At 54.7% G+C, this 16,582-nt stretch overlaps 8 protein-coding genes across 8 annotated transcripts; 4 read left to right on the forward strand and 4 right to left on the reverse strand.

The window, feature by feature from the left end:
• Window positions 1–174: 174 nt before the first annotated feature.
• ACO1O0_004331 (uncharacterized protein) lies at window positions 175–2,102 on the forward strand (the record flags this gene model as incomplete). Its single annotated transcript, XM_083193771.1, has 2 exons — window positions 175–1,134; window positions 1,197–2,102. 2 exons carry the CDS (start codon window positions 175–177, stop codon window positions 2,100–2,102), a joined length of 1,866 nt encoding a protein of 621 aa, XP_083050719.1.
• A 536-nt stretch (window positions 2,103–2,638) lies between these two features.
• On the forward strand, window positions 2,639–5,158 carry NdufS1 (NADH-quinone oxidoreductase subunit G family protein; the record flags this gene model as incomplete). Its single annotated transcript, XM_083193772.1, has 6 exons — window positions 2,639–2,753; window positions 2,815–2,838; window positions 2,889–2,940; window positions 3,005–3,019; window positions 3,073–4,977; window positions 5,041–5,158. The coding sequence occupies 6 exons, from the start codon at window positions 2,639–2,641 to the stop codon at window positions 5,156–5,158; spliced, it is 2,229 nt and encodes a 742-aa protein (XP_083050720.1).
• A 241-nt stretch (window positions 5,159–5,399) lies between these two features.
• ACO1O0_004333 (uncharacterized protein) lies at window positions 5,400–5,993 on the reverse strand (the record flags this gene model as incomplete). Its single annotated transcript, XM_083193773.1, has 1 exon — window positions 5,400–5,993. One exon carries the CDS (start codon window positions 5,991–5,993, stop codon window positions 5,400–5,402), a length of 594 nt encoding a protein of 197 aa, XP_083050721.1.
• A 678-nt stretch (window positions 5,994–6,671) lies between these two features.
• Window positions 6,672–7,820, reverse strand: ATG37 (acyl CoA binding protein-domain-containing protein; the record flags this gene model as incomplete). Its single annotated transcript, XM_083193774.1, is given in 4 exon segments — window positions 6,672–6,818; window positions 6,833–7,370; window positions 7,436–7,733; window positions 7,805–7,820. The coding sequence occupies 4 exon segments, from the start codon at window positions 7,818–7,820 to the stop codon at window positions 6,672–6,674; spliced, it is 999 nt and encodes a 332-aa protein (XP_083050722.1).
• A 964-nt stretch (window positions 7,821–8,784) lies between these two features.
• Window positions 8,785–9,468, reverse strand: ACO1O0_004335 (ribonuclease III; the record flags this gene model as incomplete). Its single annotated transcript, XM_083193775.1, has 1 exon — window positions 8,785–9,468. The coding sequence occupies one exon, from the start codon at window positions 9,466–9,468 to the stop codon at window positions 8,785–8,787; it is 684 nt and encodes a 227-aa protein (XP_083050723.1).
• Window positions 9,469–10,361: 893 nt separating this feature from the next.
• ACO1O0_004336 (mitochondrial 37S ribosomal protein mS33) lies at window positions 10,362–10,851 on the forward strand (the record flags this gene model as incomplete). Its single annotated transcript, XM_083193776.1, has 4 exons — window positions 10,362–10,400; window positions 10,450–10,655; window positions 10,712–10,764; window positions 10,817–10,851. 4 exons carry the CDS (start codon window positions 10,362–10,364, stop codon window positions 10,849–10,851), a joined length of 333 nt encoding a protein of 110 aa, XP_083050724.1.
• Window positions 10,852–12,479: 1,628 nt separating this feature from the next.
• ACO1O0_004337 (armadillo-type protein) lies at window positions 12,480–14,701 on the forward strand (the record flags this gene model as incomplete). The annotated part of the gene is made up of 4 exons (XM_083193777.1): window positions 12,480–13,409; window positions 13,473–14,099; window positions 14,152–14,565; window positions 14,594–14,701. The coding sequence occupies 4 exons, from the start codon at window positions 12,480–12,482 to the stop codon at window positions 14,699–14,701; spliced, it is 2,079 nt and encodes a 692-aa protein (XP_083050725.1).
• Window positions 14,702–15,493: 792 nt separating this feature from the next.
• ACO1O0_004338 (uncharacterized protein) lies at window positions 15,494–16,311 on the reverse strand (the record flags this gene model as incomplete). Its single annotated transcript, XM_083193778.1, has 3 exons — window positions 15,494–15,544; window positions 15,715–16,137; window positions 16,195–16,311. The coding sequence occupies 3 exons, from the start codon at window positions 16,309–16,311 to the stop codon at window positions 15,494–15,496; spliced, it is 591 nt and encodes a 196-aa protein (XP_083050726.1).
• Window positions 16,312–16,582: the final 271 nt, after the last annotated feature.

Below are 16,582 nucleotides of genomic sequence, written 5' to 3' on the forward strand. Positions count from 1 at the left end.
TGCAAGTTGAAGCTTGAGCCGCTTCACTACTTCGGTTTGTTGCCGTTGATGCTTTGTCGCGTGGCGTTGAGGAGAGCGGTACCGCCCTCACGCTGTCGAGCCAACCTCACCAGGCCTCTCATCGCCACTCCTCGCCTGTCGATAGCTACGTCGTCGTCGCAAACAGCCGCCACCATGGCGGACCAGGGCGTGTCCCTCAAAGACTTGCCCAAGTCGTGGCGCTTCACTGAGGCCTTGCCCGCCGACTCCCTCTTCCCTACTCCCGCCGACTCCCATAAGACTCCCCGAGACCAAATCGGCCCCCGCCAGGTCCGCGGTGCCATGTTCACATGGGTCCGTCCGGAGGAGCAGAAGGACCCCAAGCTTCTCGCTGTCAGCCCAGCTGCACTGCGCGACCTGGGCATCAGCCCAGACGAGGCAAAGACTGACGAGTTCCGCGAGTTCGTTGCTGGCAACCGTCTCTACGGATGGGACTATGAGAAGATGGAGGGCGGCTACCCCTGGGCCCAGTGCTACGGAGGCTTCCAGTTCGGCCAGTGGGCTGGCCAGCTCGGCGATGGCCGCGCCATTTCGCTGTTTGAGTCCACCAACCCCTCCACCGGCCGCAGGTATGAGCTGCAGCTCAAGGGCGCTGGCCTGACGCCTTACTCGCGCTTTGCAGACGGCAAAGCCGTCCTCAGGTCCAGCATCCGTGAGTTTGTCGTCTCAGAGGCCCTCAATGCCCTTGGTGTGCCGACCACACGCGCACTATCGCTCACGCTCCTACCACACTCCAAGGTCATCCGGGAGAGGATCGAGCCTGGCGCTATCGTCCTGCGCTTCGCCGAATCGTGGTTGCGCCTGGGGAGCTTCGATATCCTTCGTGCACGAGGTGACCGGGATATGATCCGAAAGCTATCTACCTACATTGCGGAAGATGTCTTTGGCGGCTGGGAGACATTGCCTGGTCGACTGGAGGACCCGGATAAGCCCACAGAATCACCGGCTCCTAAAAGGGGGGTGTCGGCTTCCACAGTCGAGGGCCCCGACGATGCGGCGGAGAACAGATTTACAAGGTTGTATAGGGAGGTTGTCAGGCGAAACGCCGTCACGGTGGCCAACTGGCAAGCCTACGGATTCATGAACGGAGTTTTGGTATGGAACACACTTTGTACCCCCCCTCCTTATTGAGCCCCTGGGGCTAACAGACTAACTAGAACACTGACAACACCTCTGTCTACGGTCTTTCTATTGACTATGGGCCTTTTGCCTTCATGGACAATTTTGATCCAGCCTATACGCCGAACCATGACGACGCAATGCTGCGCTATTCCTACAAGAATCAACCTACTATTATCTGGTGGAACCTCGTCAGGTTTGGCGAGGCCATTGGTGAGATGATGGGCGCTGGCTCCAAGGTCGACGATCCCACGTATATCGCGGAGGGCATCAAGGAAGACCAGGAGAAGGAAATTATTGCACGAGCTGAGAAGCTCATCATGCAAGCTGGCGAGGAGTACAAGGCCACTTTCCTTGCCGAATATAAAAGGCTCATGACGGCCCGTCTTGGCCTTCTTCACTTTAAAGGCTCGGACTTTGACGAGCTCTTCAGCGAAGGCTTGGATACGATGGAGGCTCTGGAGCTGGACTTCAACCACTTCTTCCGTCGCCTGAGCAACCTCCAACTTGGGGATATCGCTACGCCAGAGGCTAGGAAAGACAAAGCCTCTGTCTTTTTCCATCAAGAGGGGCCACCGAAACTGATTGGCGAGAGCGAGGCTCGGGAACAGCTGGCCAAATGGCTTGGGAAGTGGAGAGCCCGTATCATTGAAGACTGGCCCGAGGGCAAGGACGAAGAGAGGATCAAGGCAATGAAGCGGGTGAACCCCAATTTTGTGCCCCGTGGCTGGATCCTAGACGAGATCATCCGCCGGGTCGAGAAGGAGGGCGAGCGGGATGTCCTGGACCGCGTTATGCACATGTCCCTGCACCCGTTCGAAGATGAGTGGGATGGGAAGAGCTTCGATGGGGTTCAATACATGGGCGACGTTGAGGAGGAGAAGAGGTGGACTGGAGATGTCCCGCGATTCGAGCGGGCCATGCAGTGCAGCTGCAGCTCCTAGATGACTGTACAGATATCACAGCGAGAAGTAGCCATCTGGCATAGAACTATGAAGACGGATAGTCCAGGTAGAAATGTCACGACCGGCGGTAAGAGGCAACGCTCACTGAGCTCGAAAACTCTCCCATGCTTCCATAATCGGCGTGTTTGCTCTAGAGCACAAGATAGAGGAAGACTCGACTGAAACAACAGGTCGGAACCTGATGAGCAAGCTCACCTACAATAAAATGTGCCCGGTACAATTGATGAAGAAAGAAGAAACAGGAAAGCTGTTGCGCAAAATTTGGTGTGCAAATGATACCCTGGCTTGTGGCCTGAGGCAGGAAAAGCGAGCTTTGACCAATCAGGACACACGTAATTAATCGCTGAGCGCGGAGCCACCGTATTAGTCAGCACCACCAAACCCCCAAACACCCGAACAACCAACCTTGGAAGCCGGGACAAGATCCCTCGATACGTCAACGACTGAGCCCTTTAATCCGCTCCCCCAGCGCCCCGCGTCGTCCTTCACCTTTTCTTCTCCGTCAAGGCGACACGATGCTCCGACAGTCTCTGGCACGTTCGGCTTGGCGGACGGGCCGGCGGGCTGCCCACGCCTCGCGAACCTTTGCGACAACGTCCTATCGCCCTGCCGAGGTGGAGCTGACAATTGGTAAGCACCTTGGCCTCAATCGGCCCAATTGACGGCGGAGCATAGGCTAACATGTCTCTAGATGGAAAGAAGGTGTCTATTGAAGGTATGGACTGGTGCATGTGAGCCTTGTTGCGGTTGCTGACGCGATTGAAGCTGGGTCCGCCCTGATCCAGGCTTGCGAGAAGGCTGGAGTTACTATTCCTCGGTAAGCTCAATCAACTCACCACGCCCTCAAACGACCCTGAATGTGTTAAACTAACTACTTGCAGATACTGCTACCATGAGTACGAAAATTTCGATTCCACTTCCGGCCGAGTCGAGCTAACAATGACCCTAGAAAACTCATGATTGCTGGAAACTGCCGTATGTGCCTGGTGGAGGTTGAGAGGGCACCCAAGCCCGTGGCGTCGTGTGCTTGGCCTGTCCAGCCCGGCATGGTTGTCAAGACGAACTCGCCTCTTACCCACAAGGCCCGCGAGGGTGTCATGGAGTTCCTCCTGGCCAACCACCCTCTCGACTGCCCTATCTGCGACCAGGGTGGTGAGTGCGATCTCCAGGACCAGTCGATGCGATACGGTGCCGACCGCGGGCGATTCCACGAGGTGGGCGGCAAGCGTGCCGTTGAGGATAAGAACATTGGCCCTCTGATCAAAACGTCAATGAACCGATGCATTCACTGCACCCGATGCATCCGCTTTGCCAACGATATCGCTGGTGCTCCTGAGCTTGGATCAACTGGCCGTGGTAACGATATCCAGATTGGAACCTACCTTGAGAAGAACCTCGACACCGAGCTGTCTGGCAATGTCATCGACCTCTGCCCCGTCGGTGCCCTGACTTCGAAGCCGTATGCTTTCCGTGCTCGCCCCTGGGAGCTGAAGCACACCGAGTCCGTCGACGTTCTCGACGGTCTTGGCTCCAACATCCGTGTCGACTCGCGTGGCCTAGAGGTCATGAGGATCATCCCCCGTCTCAACGACGACGTTAACGAGGAGTGGATCAACGACAAGACCCGATTCGCTTGCGATGGCCTTAAGACCCAGCGTCTGACCATGCCTCTGATCCGCCGTGAGGGCAAGTTCGAGCCCGCTGACTGGGAGGAGGCCCTCACCCTGGTTGCCCGGGCCTACGAGGCGAAGGCTCCTCAGGGCGACGAGTTCAAGATTATCTCCGGTGCTCTGACCGAGGTTGAGTCTCTCGTCGTCGCCAAGGACCTGGCTAACAAGCTCGGCTCCGAGAACCTCGCCCTGGACACGCCCACTGGTAGCAAGCCCCTTGCCCACGGTGTTGACGTTCGCTCCAACTACCTCTTCAACTCCCAGATCGCCGGTATTGAGGAGGCTGACGCCATTCTGCTTATCGGAACCAACCCCCGTCACGAGGCCGCCGTTCTCAACGCTCGCATCCGCAAGCAGTGGCTGCGTTCTGACCTCGAGATTGGTGTTGTTGGCCAGACTTGGGACTCCACCTTTGACTTCGAGCACCTCGGCACCGATCACGCTGCCCTGAAGAAGGCCCTCGCTGGTCCCTTCGGCAAGAAGCTCCAGGCTGCTAAGCGCCCCATGATCATTGTGGGCTCTGGCGTTACGGATCACGCTGACGCCAAGGCCTTCTACGAGACCGTCGGTGCCTTCGTCGAGAAGAATGCTACTAACTTCATGACTCCTGAGTGGGATGGCTATAACATCCTCCAGAGGGAAGCCTCGCGTGCCGGTGCTTTCGAGGTCGGCTTCGTCACCCCGTCTGCTGCTGTCGCCGAGACTAAGCCTAAGTTTGTCTGGCTTCTCGGTGCTGACGAGTTCAACGAGGCCGACATCCCCAAGGACGCCTTCGTCGTCTACCAGGGCCACCACGGTGACCGCGGAGCCCAGATCGCTGACATTGTCCTCCCCGGCGCCGCCTACACTGAGAAGGCCGGTACCTACATCAACACTGAGGGCCGTGTCCAGATGACCCGTGCCGCCACCTCCCTCCCCGGCGCTTCCCGCACTGACTGGAAGATCCTCCGTGCCGCTGGTGAGTTCCTTGGTGTCTCGCTGCCCTACGACGATGTTGCCGCTGTCCGCGACCGCATGGTCGAGATCAGCCCGGCCCTTGCTGCCTACGACATCGTTGAGCCTGTTGCTCTCCGGTCTCTGAGCAAGGTCCAGCTGGTGGACCAGAACAAGGGATCCAAGCCCAGCGGCGCCCCACTGCAGAGTGTTATCGACAACTTCTACTTCACAGACGTCATCTCCAGGAGGTAAGTCCACAACAGCTCCACACTAGTCTTGATTATGACACAGAGCGCTAATGTTTTCCCTAGCTCACCGACAATGGCACGCTGCTCGGCTGCCAAGGCTACTGGCGACCCGCGGACGAACCTGATGGCTCCTGGTATCGAGGAGGATAGGCCGATGGGCCAGGTCGAGTACGGGGTTTAGAGAGATGTAAAAGAGTAGGAGACTGTCTTGCATGTGGCTTCTGGGCTGGTGTATCGTTTGTACATATAGGACGTTGGGCTAGAGGTCAAGGTATAAAGTTAACACCATAGTGTGCTTTTTCTTTTGTAAGATGCTTTGTCAATGGGTACGTATCCCGTCTGTCGTGAATTCATTATCGGCTGAATATCCTATGCCTTGTGCCGCTGGTTGCTCGTCCATCCGTGCTTCTGCTCCAGATTGCTCAATCAATCTCCATGGCGCTCTGCATCTCCCTCTCTAGCGCCTGTGTATACCCTTTCCGTATACCGGCCACATGTTCCTCGTAACCCTTGAGATCCATCAGCCCTTTACTGATGGTGATCTCAATCTGGGTCGTCCAGTACTCCCTCCGTGACCTGGGAGTGACACTTTCAAAGTTGGGCGGTGATGCCACGCTGGCCGGCACGGGCCTCTGCTCCGCGGGCTCGGCCATCATGTTGCTGATCATGACATCCAGGTCCTCCTCGGACGGAAGACACGGGGCATCCTCGCCGCCACCGCTGCCTTCCTGCGCAGCGGCGGCCTTCTCATCAGCCTGCGCGGCCTGGATGAGGCGCGCGCACTCACGGCGGTACAGGTTGAGCATGTTGGCGCGGACGCGGCGGCGGTTGGCCTCGAGGGCGTCGAGCTTGGCGTGCAGGCGGTCGACGCGGCTGGAGGGAGGCGTGAAGGGGAGGATGAGGTCGTCGCCCTCGATGGGGCTGAAGATGGAGGGGGAGATGGACACGAGTGGCGGGATGGTCCGCCTTTCTGCCTGCGGTGTTTGTTGTTGCTGGTGGTGATGTGGTTGGACCATGGTGGGCGGCTGGTGACGGTTGGAAGGGTTTTGGGACCCGAAACTGGCCGTCAATACGCTCTTTGGCTGCTACATGAACCGTTTCTAGAGTTAGGTAATGTCCATTGGCGGTAGGACGTCAAGAGCGTGAACCGTGGTTTAGGTTTGGTGATGATGAATTGTTGAAGTTGTTGCTGCTGAAAATATAGGCAAGTACAATAACAAAGAGCCACTTCACCAAGACGGCTAGTGTATCATTCACAACAGCGAGCAAACAAAATCGGCGAGTGAGTCTACTACTCTATTGAAAACTATAAATGAGATTCGTAAAAGACATAAATATACAAGATCGCTGGTGCTACCAAAGCTACTACATGGGCTAGTACCATGGTGTAGGATTAAGTATGTAGGTGCTACGGAGTACATCCCAGTCTAATGCACAATGATACCACTTAAGGTTATCCTCTGCAGCTTGTGCTCAACACATAGGGAATATGACTCCTGTAATAGTATCCGTTTGAGATGTTCTTTGGCACCTTGACTTCCCAGGGCAAGGCGACGCAGGTGCAGGGGTGCAGCCCCGTCTTGACTGCGTCGTGTCGTTTATTAAAGGTTCTTTCCCCGGCCGTGTCCGTATGTCGGTGCGTATAAGCCGTTGAGTAAAGTCCAAATGAAGGCGAGGAAGGGGTGTTTCTGTGTTCAAGTGTGTTGTGGTGATCCAGACTGGTCCTGGTCGATTTTGGGAGTCACCGACGGGTTGACTCCGGTGATGCACGACTCCTTGACGGGAGAGAGCGCTCGGAATTGGCGGTTGGCAACGGCAGACGCGCCCGGAGCCATCATCACCTAGATGGAAGTACCTTTCTGACATATTCTCGAACTAGCCGCAGCGATGCGCGGACAAGGTCTTCCAACCGTCTGTCCTTGCGCCTCCGCATCCACAGCAATACCAAGCTGAGAATGAAGCAGTCAACGAGAAGGTGCTTCATGACGGACCACACAAGCCATCCCAGCCACGAGGGAAGGCTCCGCTCTTTTTTGGAACGCCACTCTCTCCCTGTCGTGATTTGTTCTCGCAGCGCGGCGACCTCTGCAGATAGATTCGTGATGGCGCGCTCGACCTTGCGCTGCCAACGGCTGCTCATCTTGGTAGCGTCTCCATCCTCTTGCTCCTCCTCCTCTTCTATTTGACGTTGGGACCGTAGCTCGGCTTCGTCTTGTTCGCTCATCGGGCTGAGGACCTTCATCGGCCCTTCGGTGCCGCTTGCGGGCTGCTGGAAGCGTCGGGCGGCGCTAGTGCGGCCACCGGCTTTCGGTGAGGAGTCGGACGAGCTGGGGGAGTTATGCTTGATCTGATTCCATACGAATTCGAGTTCCGCGACGAGTTCCATGGCGTCACTGTAGTGGGTCGCATGTTAGCCATCCAGGGTCTCGTTGCTCTAGGTTAGGGGGGTGACACGTACGGCGTGTTGGCGTAACGGTGCATCGTCTCGATGAGGGCCTCGACGTATCTCCTCTTGGACTCTGTGCGGCTCAGCCCCTTCTGTGAGTTCCATGCATCCCACTTGTCGCGCTCTCGTTGGACGTCTTCGTCAGTGGCGCCAGGGCCCGCCGAGGGTCGCTCCATGACGCCGTCGACGTCGCCCTCCATGGCTTGCTTGTAGAGTCCATAGAGGCGCAGACGGTCGGACGGCGGTGGCCGCGACGCGCCCGTCTTGGGAACCTTTTTGACCGTGTTGAGGGCATGGACGAAGACCCGATCTAGGAAGCGATATAACGTCAGACGATGGGCTGCTGGGATCGTCCCGGTAGAAAGGGGGGAGAATGCGTACCCACTGAGTCCGCCATGGCGGAGGGCTGCACCGGGAGCAGTCCGCTCACGGGCAAAGGCGTCGGTGTTGCGATACTATATGTAGGATGGGGAGACGATGGTTGAGGGATGGAGGCTCCCTCTGAGCACCTGGCGACCTTCGGAGTTGGGCCGAGATAAGAGGACCCCACCAAAGCACGCGCAACTGTGTCTACAGGAAGAGGGCGATGTTGAGTCGCGATTGAGAGTGTAAATGGACCATGTGGCCAGGAAGGAGGGTTTCCGGCGCACGTTGCAAGTTGAGGACAGAATTGATCCAAGTCTGGGGCAGCACAACTGGTGGAATTGATAGTTGGTATGGTAGTCTGGACGGGATGACATGGGACAGGCCCGGGTGCGTTTTGCCTCGGCGCGTTGCACAGAGCTTCGGGTAATGGGGCATTCCAGGTTGTATCCAGGTCCATCTTAGGTAGGCTGTTGGCGACATTAGAATGCTGCCAGGGGCAACTCCATTGGCGCCCAGCGCCAGCACCGCACTGGGCACCCACCCATCCTGCCGGTTCCCCGCGTCATCCAGCAGTGCAGCAGCACCCGTGGAGCCGTGGGCCTTTGCCAGCCTGCCACTGTTGCCAGCCTTCATCTCCACTGCGTCGTCCGCTGCATCCACCAGTCCACCAGTCCACGATTCTGTCCTGCCGAGACACGTGAATGACGCATCGCATGCCGAGCCTGGGCGGGAATGCTTTTTTGGGCGACACCTCGCGTTCTCGGGAGAACTCACATCGCTACCTTATGGCATCCCTTTCCAGGGGCCAGATGGGTATCAGTAAGGCATCAGCTGATGCAGCCCTGCCTGCTTTCCACATGGCTCCCCTCTTGTATCCGTGCATCTCGAACCTTAATAGTACCTAATTGATGGTACACAAAGTATTGCAAGTTAATACTCTATCGGGATTTCAGCTGATTACTTGGGCATCTTAGATATCTGCCTGGGTATTGCATTTAATTCTCTGTCCTATCCTCATCGCCTCCCTGAGCCACTCTCTGCGCCTCCAGGAATGCTTGCTTTTTGCCAGCATAAAGCTTCATCAGCTTCTTATTTTCCAACGCACGTGTTGCCGCCTTCTGGCTGGCCTCCTTTTTGCCCAGTGCTGTTCCCCACCCCAAGAGCAGGTCATTCTCGCCCCAGCCCGTCAGGTACACCCCAACCGTAAACAGCTCCAATTTCAGATTTTTATCCCTCTTTTCTTTTCCTGGCATGTCCTTGTACTGAATTAGCACCCCCTTCACAGCGATGAGCGACGCAAGCTGTTCCCTGGGAGTGATGGCTCGGGTCGTGGATGTCGCTGATGTCTCCTGCGCTTGTTTCGCCGGGGCATCCCGTTCGGCCTTGACAATTTGATCCTGAATCGTCCTCGACCACAGCCCTTTCAGCCAGTTGACACAGTTTGAGAGCCCGTTCTCAGGATCACTGACAATTACCGCGGCAACGTATGCCTCAAACATGTCCGCCTGCGTCTTCACTAGATCCTTGTCTGAGGATCTTCCGCGTCCAACACTCGAATTGCGGAAGATTTCCTGAGGAAGTTGTGCCTTTGACATTAGGCTGTATTCGCGAAAGTATCCAGCGAGCGTAATGTTGCGGACCAGTTGCTCTCGGATTTGTGAGCATCTGCCCGACGGCATCGTTGTGAAAGTCGCGTGGATGAGTGCCGTAGCAACTGTCTCTAGGAAGGCATCTCCGAGCCATTCAAGGCGCTCGTAACTCGGCCCGCCCGGGCAACCTGGGTGGCGAAATGTCTGGCGCTCTATCTCCAGGTCCTTGATTTGCGGTAATGGTGGCAGTTGCTTAGGGATCTCTGATGATTTCCAGGGCTCAATGGAAACCGACGGGATGATAGGGGATGGTATCGATTTTCTATCCTCATTCCCAGTTGGCGGTTCATGGCCATTGTTGGAATCGTGCTTGTTGCCAGATGCCAATTTTTTATACACAGGTAGGTATTTCCTACTCATCTCGATCATTCGTCGCCTTGTCTCATCGGACTCATCCAGCGACCTTAGGGACGCCTCGAGCCGCACCAAAGCATCATTAGCAGTAGCGAGATCCCTCAAAATTCTCTCGGATGAATCGTCGCTCCCTTGGCTCGCTTCTGGACGGTGTCTTTTGCTTTGGTCGGGAGTGGGTGGGCGATCTCTAAGATCTGAGTGTGGACGTTTCGACATCTTGAAAGGTCGCGGACCACGATGAAAATGGGGAAAAAAGAAGTGGGGGTAGACAAATGCAATGGGAAAATGAAGATATAGCTTTGCGGTCTCTACCAGAAAATCTGGTGGTGAAAGAACTGAGAACGAGAACAATCGCTTAGATGGCTGAAAGTGATGTGCAAGTCTTTGAAAGTTCAGGTTCCCAATCTGGGTTGGTGAGGGTACGTATCGTCTCTCGACTGGCGGCCCCACTTGGGTGGGCCTCTAAGCAGACCCGCCAACCAGACCACGGCCAGCTCGACGTCGCGACTTCGAATTTGACGTCGGACAAAATCGTCGACAGCCTCGTTTTCGACACCGATGACGCCAAAATGAGTGTTCCACGCGCGCGGTTATTGGACTTGATGAAGGTAAGATTATGCTCACTGTTTCTATACCCTGCTTACTGACTGCGACCAGACGCAATGCCAGGTCTTTGCGACGACCTACAATCCCGAGGGCATCCGACTGGGTAACAAGGTCCTGCGACAGCGATTACGAGGGCCCGCGCTGGCTGCCTATTATCCCCGGAAAACCGCGACAATCAAGGATGTCAAGCGTGTGTTTGGGCCGCAATTGACTACGTGGGACGATGCTGAGGAGGACCGGTTCGAATACATCGAGGAGTATGATCATCCTAGCCTGTTCGAAGGACGACCAGCGGCTAACATAACGACTCTAGACTCAAGCAGCGTGGAAAGGGCAATCCCAAGAAGAAGAGGACGGCTCCAGCAGGTTAGTATGGTTCCTGGGCGTTGGGATAAATTGAGGCTGACAATCTTCGTAGCGAAACCCGGCGCGGGTGGTGGAAAGAAGAAGTAGAAGGTCCGACCCGATCGATGAAGAACAAGAAAACTGGGGAATGCAATGCGAACAATAACCATGTCGAAGCCTGTACGATATACAACTGGTGTTTGGAGCGGAGGGTGGCTGCGGAGAGGATGGGGTCTTCTACCCGCCATGGGCTCTGCAATGTACAGATCTGTCGTGTTTTAATAGTACCACGAGCATTTACCATTAGGGCCCCAACGTGAAGGTCACGGATTGTGTGTCCTCCTTAGGTATTCTTGGAGGCTGGACTTACTGAATCAGAGCTCTCGGGTGGACTGAACAGCGCGGTATGTGATCGCTTTCAATGGTAATTCAGTGCAAATCTACTAGCTAATACCCCTCAACGAGTGGTGAAGACAAACCCGCATGCCTGATCCCTGCTTTAGAACCTAACGGCGAGCGGTTTAAAGAGCTACAGCTGCTACGGTTGCCGTGGCATAGGCCCAGTGTGGGAGGGCGAATATCAAGGGCGTGTCGGGAAGAGAGTAAACTCGGGTTACTCCTGGTTCATCATCGTGCAGTTGCCTCGTACAGATGCATGTAACCAGAGGCCAGACTCTCCGATTACACTGATAAGAGTGGGCGGTGTCTGGCTCTTTCTTCTTGTTCCCTCCATCTGCCACTGCCAGCAGACGTCAAGCCCTGATTCACGCCTGACTGACGGGCAATTTCACCGCTGCGTGGGGAGGTAATGGTGTCTCGCACATGAGCTCCTTCTGAATTCGTCTGTTCTTACTCCGGCTAACTTCTCTCCTATAAAAATCTCTGCCTCCAATTTACATCACCCTTCCCTCTTTCTCCACCTACCTTCTTCTCAAACCTTGGTCTCTGATCACAGCCTCTCTATTCCCACTCCCTCCAGTGCTGGCCCTCACGCCTGCCTCTTCTCCACTCCTTACCACATATCTGCCAGCTCAGACCGGCCTCACGCCTGCTTGTTCGTTACTACCTCGTGCCGGCTTGGTCTTGCTTGCATACAAGAGCTATCTTCAGTGCCATTCTCGGCTTGCAATCTTGTTTCTGTTTCTCTCTCTTCTCCAAGCCACTGCATCTTTTGGTCTGTTTGCCAAAGCACCACCACCCTCTTTGATCTAGTGGACTCTTCTTGCGTGGGAAATTTCAACCATTTCAGTTCTTTCACCGCCATCTTCTTCTGGTTTGCTCAACTAAACCTGATTCCTTTGTCTCCGAGTTGGTCCCCCAACATGTCGCCACCTGAATCGGCTACCTCTACACCCCAGAGAGTCTTCTCTGGCGAACCTCAAGGTGGATTCCTCAAGGGAGAAAAAGACCCGGCGTCGACGCCCGGATCCAGTGTCGTGAGTACAAGCATATGTTGTCATTATTCATGAACACTTGCCGCTTCTTGCCCGATGCTTGCTTTCATTGCAGAATTTTTTCGACTTTGCAGGTTTGCCACTTCCTTACACAATCGACAGCACGATCTCACTTCAAATTCAATCAAGGGTAACATTACTCCTCTTGTGACCTCAAAGCTGGGAAATCAGCCTGGCCCAAAAGTTAGTGCCATCAAGAAACTATACTCTCACTCGCCTCACTAATCGTGACGGAAGGGAATACTGAAACATGACGATTCGAACTCGAACGACACCTACCCCATGGACAAACTTCTTGCCAAGCTTTCTGAGCAACAGGCCGTTCTCAACCAGCAAAACGAAGCACTCAAAACAGGAGAGAATGAAACCCTCCTCTCGAAGCCTCACGGCCAGCAGTCGTCTAGTGCCTCTCTTCCAATCACACCTGCCGCGGATGGATTCCCGAACACCGCCCCGACAACCCGTCCTGCAAGTGCCTCCATGACAGATGACAACCTTCAAGAAGGAGAGGAAGTGCTGCGTCTCAAGCTACAGCTTGCACAGGCGCAAAGTAAAATTACGAAACTCGACCACGAATTGGCCCAGACCCGCACGATCAAAACTGAAGGAGAATCGATTGAATACCCTGGGGTTCCTCAAAGCAAGGCTTCCTTGCCATTGGACTCCACGTGGCCAGGACCTGAAGATGGCCAATCTGATACTAGTGACAGCATGTCCGCCACCACCCTTAATCGGACCCGAGGAATCTGGGGCAATCCTAAATCGTCGTTTGCCAATGCTCGCATTCAGGCCCCCATTGCGGAGCCCCCACCGGCCAACTGGCTCGGAGGTCGCGGTTTCAACCAACGGTACATGGACACGAATACCCCATTCTCTCCAGTCGATGGAGGCCGTTCTGGTGGGATTACTCCGGATTCTGACGTCCTGATGCGTCCTTCTGCGAGCCGCCGCGGCAGCCGGTTCGACAGCAGGATGAACTCGCCGCAGCAGTTTAGCGGTGCGTATGGTGGATACAACCCGCCTACTGGCCAGTACGACCCCATGATGGGTCCCATGCCTGGTGGTCCTATGTCTGCCGGAGGTCCCATGAACGGCTCGCACGGTCTGGGACCTATGGATATGGGAATGTATCCCCAGAACCAACAACCCATGGGTACTCAACTCTCGCCATATGCCTCAGAATTCACGTCTAAGACAGGCTGGAAGAATGAAGTACGTACCATTGAAGACATAGACTTGCATTTAACCTCGGAAGATGTTCTGACTTGGAGATAGATGATCCCGTCTGAAGGTCCTACGTATCTTCCGCCCACCGAGCCACTTAACTATCGGCGCCTTCTTGATCGCAACGTCAATTGCAACTGGAAGTACATTGTGGATAAGATTGTTTGCAACAATGATCAACAGGCTTCAATTTTCCTGCAGCAGAAGCTTAAGGTGGGAACCCCGGAGCAAAAGTACGAGATTGTCGAAGCAATCGTTGCCCAGGCCTACCCCTTGATGGTCAACAGATTTGGAAACTTTCTCGTTCAACGCTGCTTTGAGCACGGAACTCCCGAACAGGTCATCAAGATTGCCGAAGCCATCCGTGGTAACACCTTGAACCTCTCCATGGACCCCTTTGGTTGTCATGTGGTCCAGAAAGCCTTTGATTCGGTTCCCGAAGACTATAAGGCGATCATGGTCCATGAACTTCTGCGACGGATCCCAGAAACAGTTATCCATCGCTATGCTTGCCATGTGTGGCAGAAGCTTTTTGAGCTTCGCTGGACGGAATCTCCTCCACAGATCATGAAGTATGTCAACGAAGCCCTTCGAGGTATGTGGCACGAGGTTGCTCTGGGCGAAACTGGAAGCTTGGTCGTTCAAAATATCTTCGAGAATTGCCTGGAAGAGGACAAGGTGAGAATAATGTATCCATGACAAAGATCTTCCTGGTGCTAATTTGTTGCAGCGGCCTTGCATCGAGGAAGTTCTTGCCAACATCGACATTGTCGCTCACGGGCAGTTTGGAAACTGGTGCATCCAACACGTTTGCGAACATGGCGCTCCTCCCGACCGCAGCCGAGCCATTGACCATGTTATTCGCTACGCAGCCGAGTACAGCACTGATCAATTTGCTTCCAAGGTGGTTGAGAAATGCCTCAAGATTGGAGGAACTGACTTTCTCGGCCGCTACCTGGACCGTGTCTGCGAGGGCCGTCGTGATCGCACTCGCATCCCGCTGATTGACATTGCCAGCGATCAGTATGGGAACTATCTTGTGCAGTGGATCCTCAATAACGCTACCCCTCAACACCGAGATATGGTAGCTGCCCACATCCGAAAGCACATGGTGTCTCTTCGTGGTTCCAAATTTGGATCCCGTGTAGGCATGCTCTGCACCAACCACGCAGTCACCACTCGCCCAGGACCAGGTGCTGGGCCTGGAATGGGAGGTAGAATCGGTCCTGGACCCCGATTTGGAGGCGGTAACGCCCCTGGTGCTCCGTATCGCTAATTGACCCTCCGGTTTCGGGAGGTCGGACAGCGGTGGCTCTACGGAGGACTCCCGCCCTAAATAAGGAGCTACAGTTTCTTTGTCATGGTCCATTGTGCTGGCTCCTCATCTGTCACCCGCTCTCGTTTTACGTCAAGATCGCACACCAGACTGGAATTTGTCAGCTTCTTCTTATGCACATCTTCTGGTACAAGTCATTTACAGATCACAAGTCATCCTACGCTCGCCAGGCTACTGCTTGGCTGGGTGCATTGGACACTTCATAATTATGGTTTTGCAATACGGAGGAGATTGCAACACCTAAACAAAATAGTAGGCCCATTGTCGATGAGCCCGGTTTGCAACTCAACACGCTTACAACCGGCCGTGTTGACGTTAAAGCGCTGTTCGACCCAACACCGCCCACGCCAAATCAACCGAGCTCTGCCGCTGCGGAGATGACTTGGAGGATGGCGTAAAGGGATGGGTGCAGTATTGGAAGACAAAAACAAATGTATAATTCTTCGAGTTTCGGGGCCAGCCAGCAGAATCAAAAGCACTAGAGAGATGGAGGAGACTAGGAACGTGTAATTAGATATCTGCCAACCCATCCATGCAGGATTTTGGGCTTTATTTTGCAGTCTCTAGCACTAGATAGAAGCCATGGCCCTGCGTGACCTTGCCAGTACGTTTCCTACCAAAGTTTGACCCCTTTAAATGCAGTCGTGAATCATGAGGACTGAGTCTCTACTACCAACGCCATTTGTTTCATTGTGCAAATCCAATATGATTATTTTTCAAGTTATTTGAAAGAATATCAATACTCAAGAAGAAGCTGCTTGAGGAGAGTTGTCGAGATCAGCGTCGACTGGGGGAAAATCAGTATCGAGCGCTTTGTTGATGTCTAGATCGGAGGTCTGGGGAACGTTGTGTTTCTCCCAAGGTTTCCGAGGAACAGTTCTTGAGCCAACCGGCTTTACTGACTACAGGACTATCAGTGGCGGAAGAGGTTTGATGGAAGGCGATGTTTCTGCTTACTGGATCCCTGACTATGGTGTTGGGAATTTGGCGAATGCCTGGGACGGGTTTGCCCTCCTGGAGCAGCTTGATCATCTCGGCAAATGCCATGGGGTAAGAGGGTTGGTCTTCGGATCCTGCGCCTCCCTGCGCCGAAGCAGTCTTCTTCTCGACGTATAGGTCGGCCTTGGGAGCTGCCTTTTGCCAGTCCAGAGCGGGGGCGGCTGGCTCTGGCTGCGGGGACCTGGCAGTGTACTCGCTTGGGAGGACATTGGGCGCTTTGTGGTCTGGATGGGAGGCGAGCCAGGACTGATAGCGGGTGAATTCGATGGAAACCCCGATTTTCTGGGCGTAGTAGAAGACACGCGCGTGGGTAGCCATGTCGATGAGGGATGCCTCAGGATTGTTGTCATCTGGGTTGCCGAGGATGGCGTGGAGACCGGACTTGAGAGCAGGTCAGTCGGTATACACTTTTGTGCTATTTCTGGGAAGGGTGAGTACCATGAAGGTCTTGTCCTTGTTCCAGGGGTAGGAGTCGAAGGCACGGAAGACGGCGTCTTCATCCTTGATGGAGCGAATGCGGTCGGTCCCGGCAAGAGGCTGGGGTTCTGCTGACATGTTTTATGAATCGACACTTATGATACGGAGAGTAAATATTTCATGTTCCAAAGAGATACGCTGAGATAAAAAGTTGAAATGCTGTTGTGGTGAGTGAGGATAGATCTGATGAACGATGATGGAGGCATGTGAGGCGGTGGTGCTTAGGTTGGGGGGGATTGTGGGGCGAAGAGCCTCGGTACCTTAGCAGATTGACTTCCAGGGATTTGCAGCATTTCCTCGTCACGCAACTCAATGTACACGCCTGGAGACAGCGAAAGTGATGTGCGAG

This window comes from Amphichorda felina (assembly GCF_050947745.1).
Source record: "Amphichorda felina strain 45539 chromosome Unknown scaffold_4, whole genome shotgun sequence".
Taxonomy (NCBI): domain Eukaryota; kingdom Fungi; phylum Ascomycota; class Sordariomycetes; order Hypocreales; family Bionectriaceae; genus Amphichorda; species Amphichorda felina.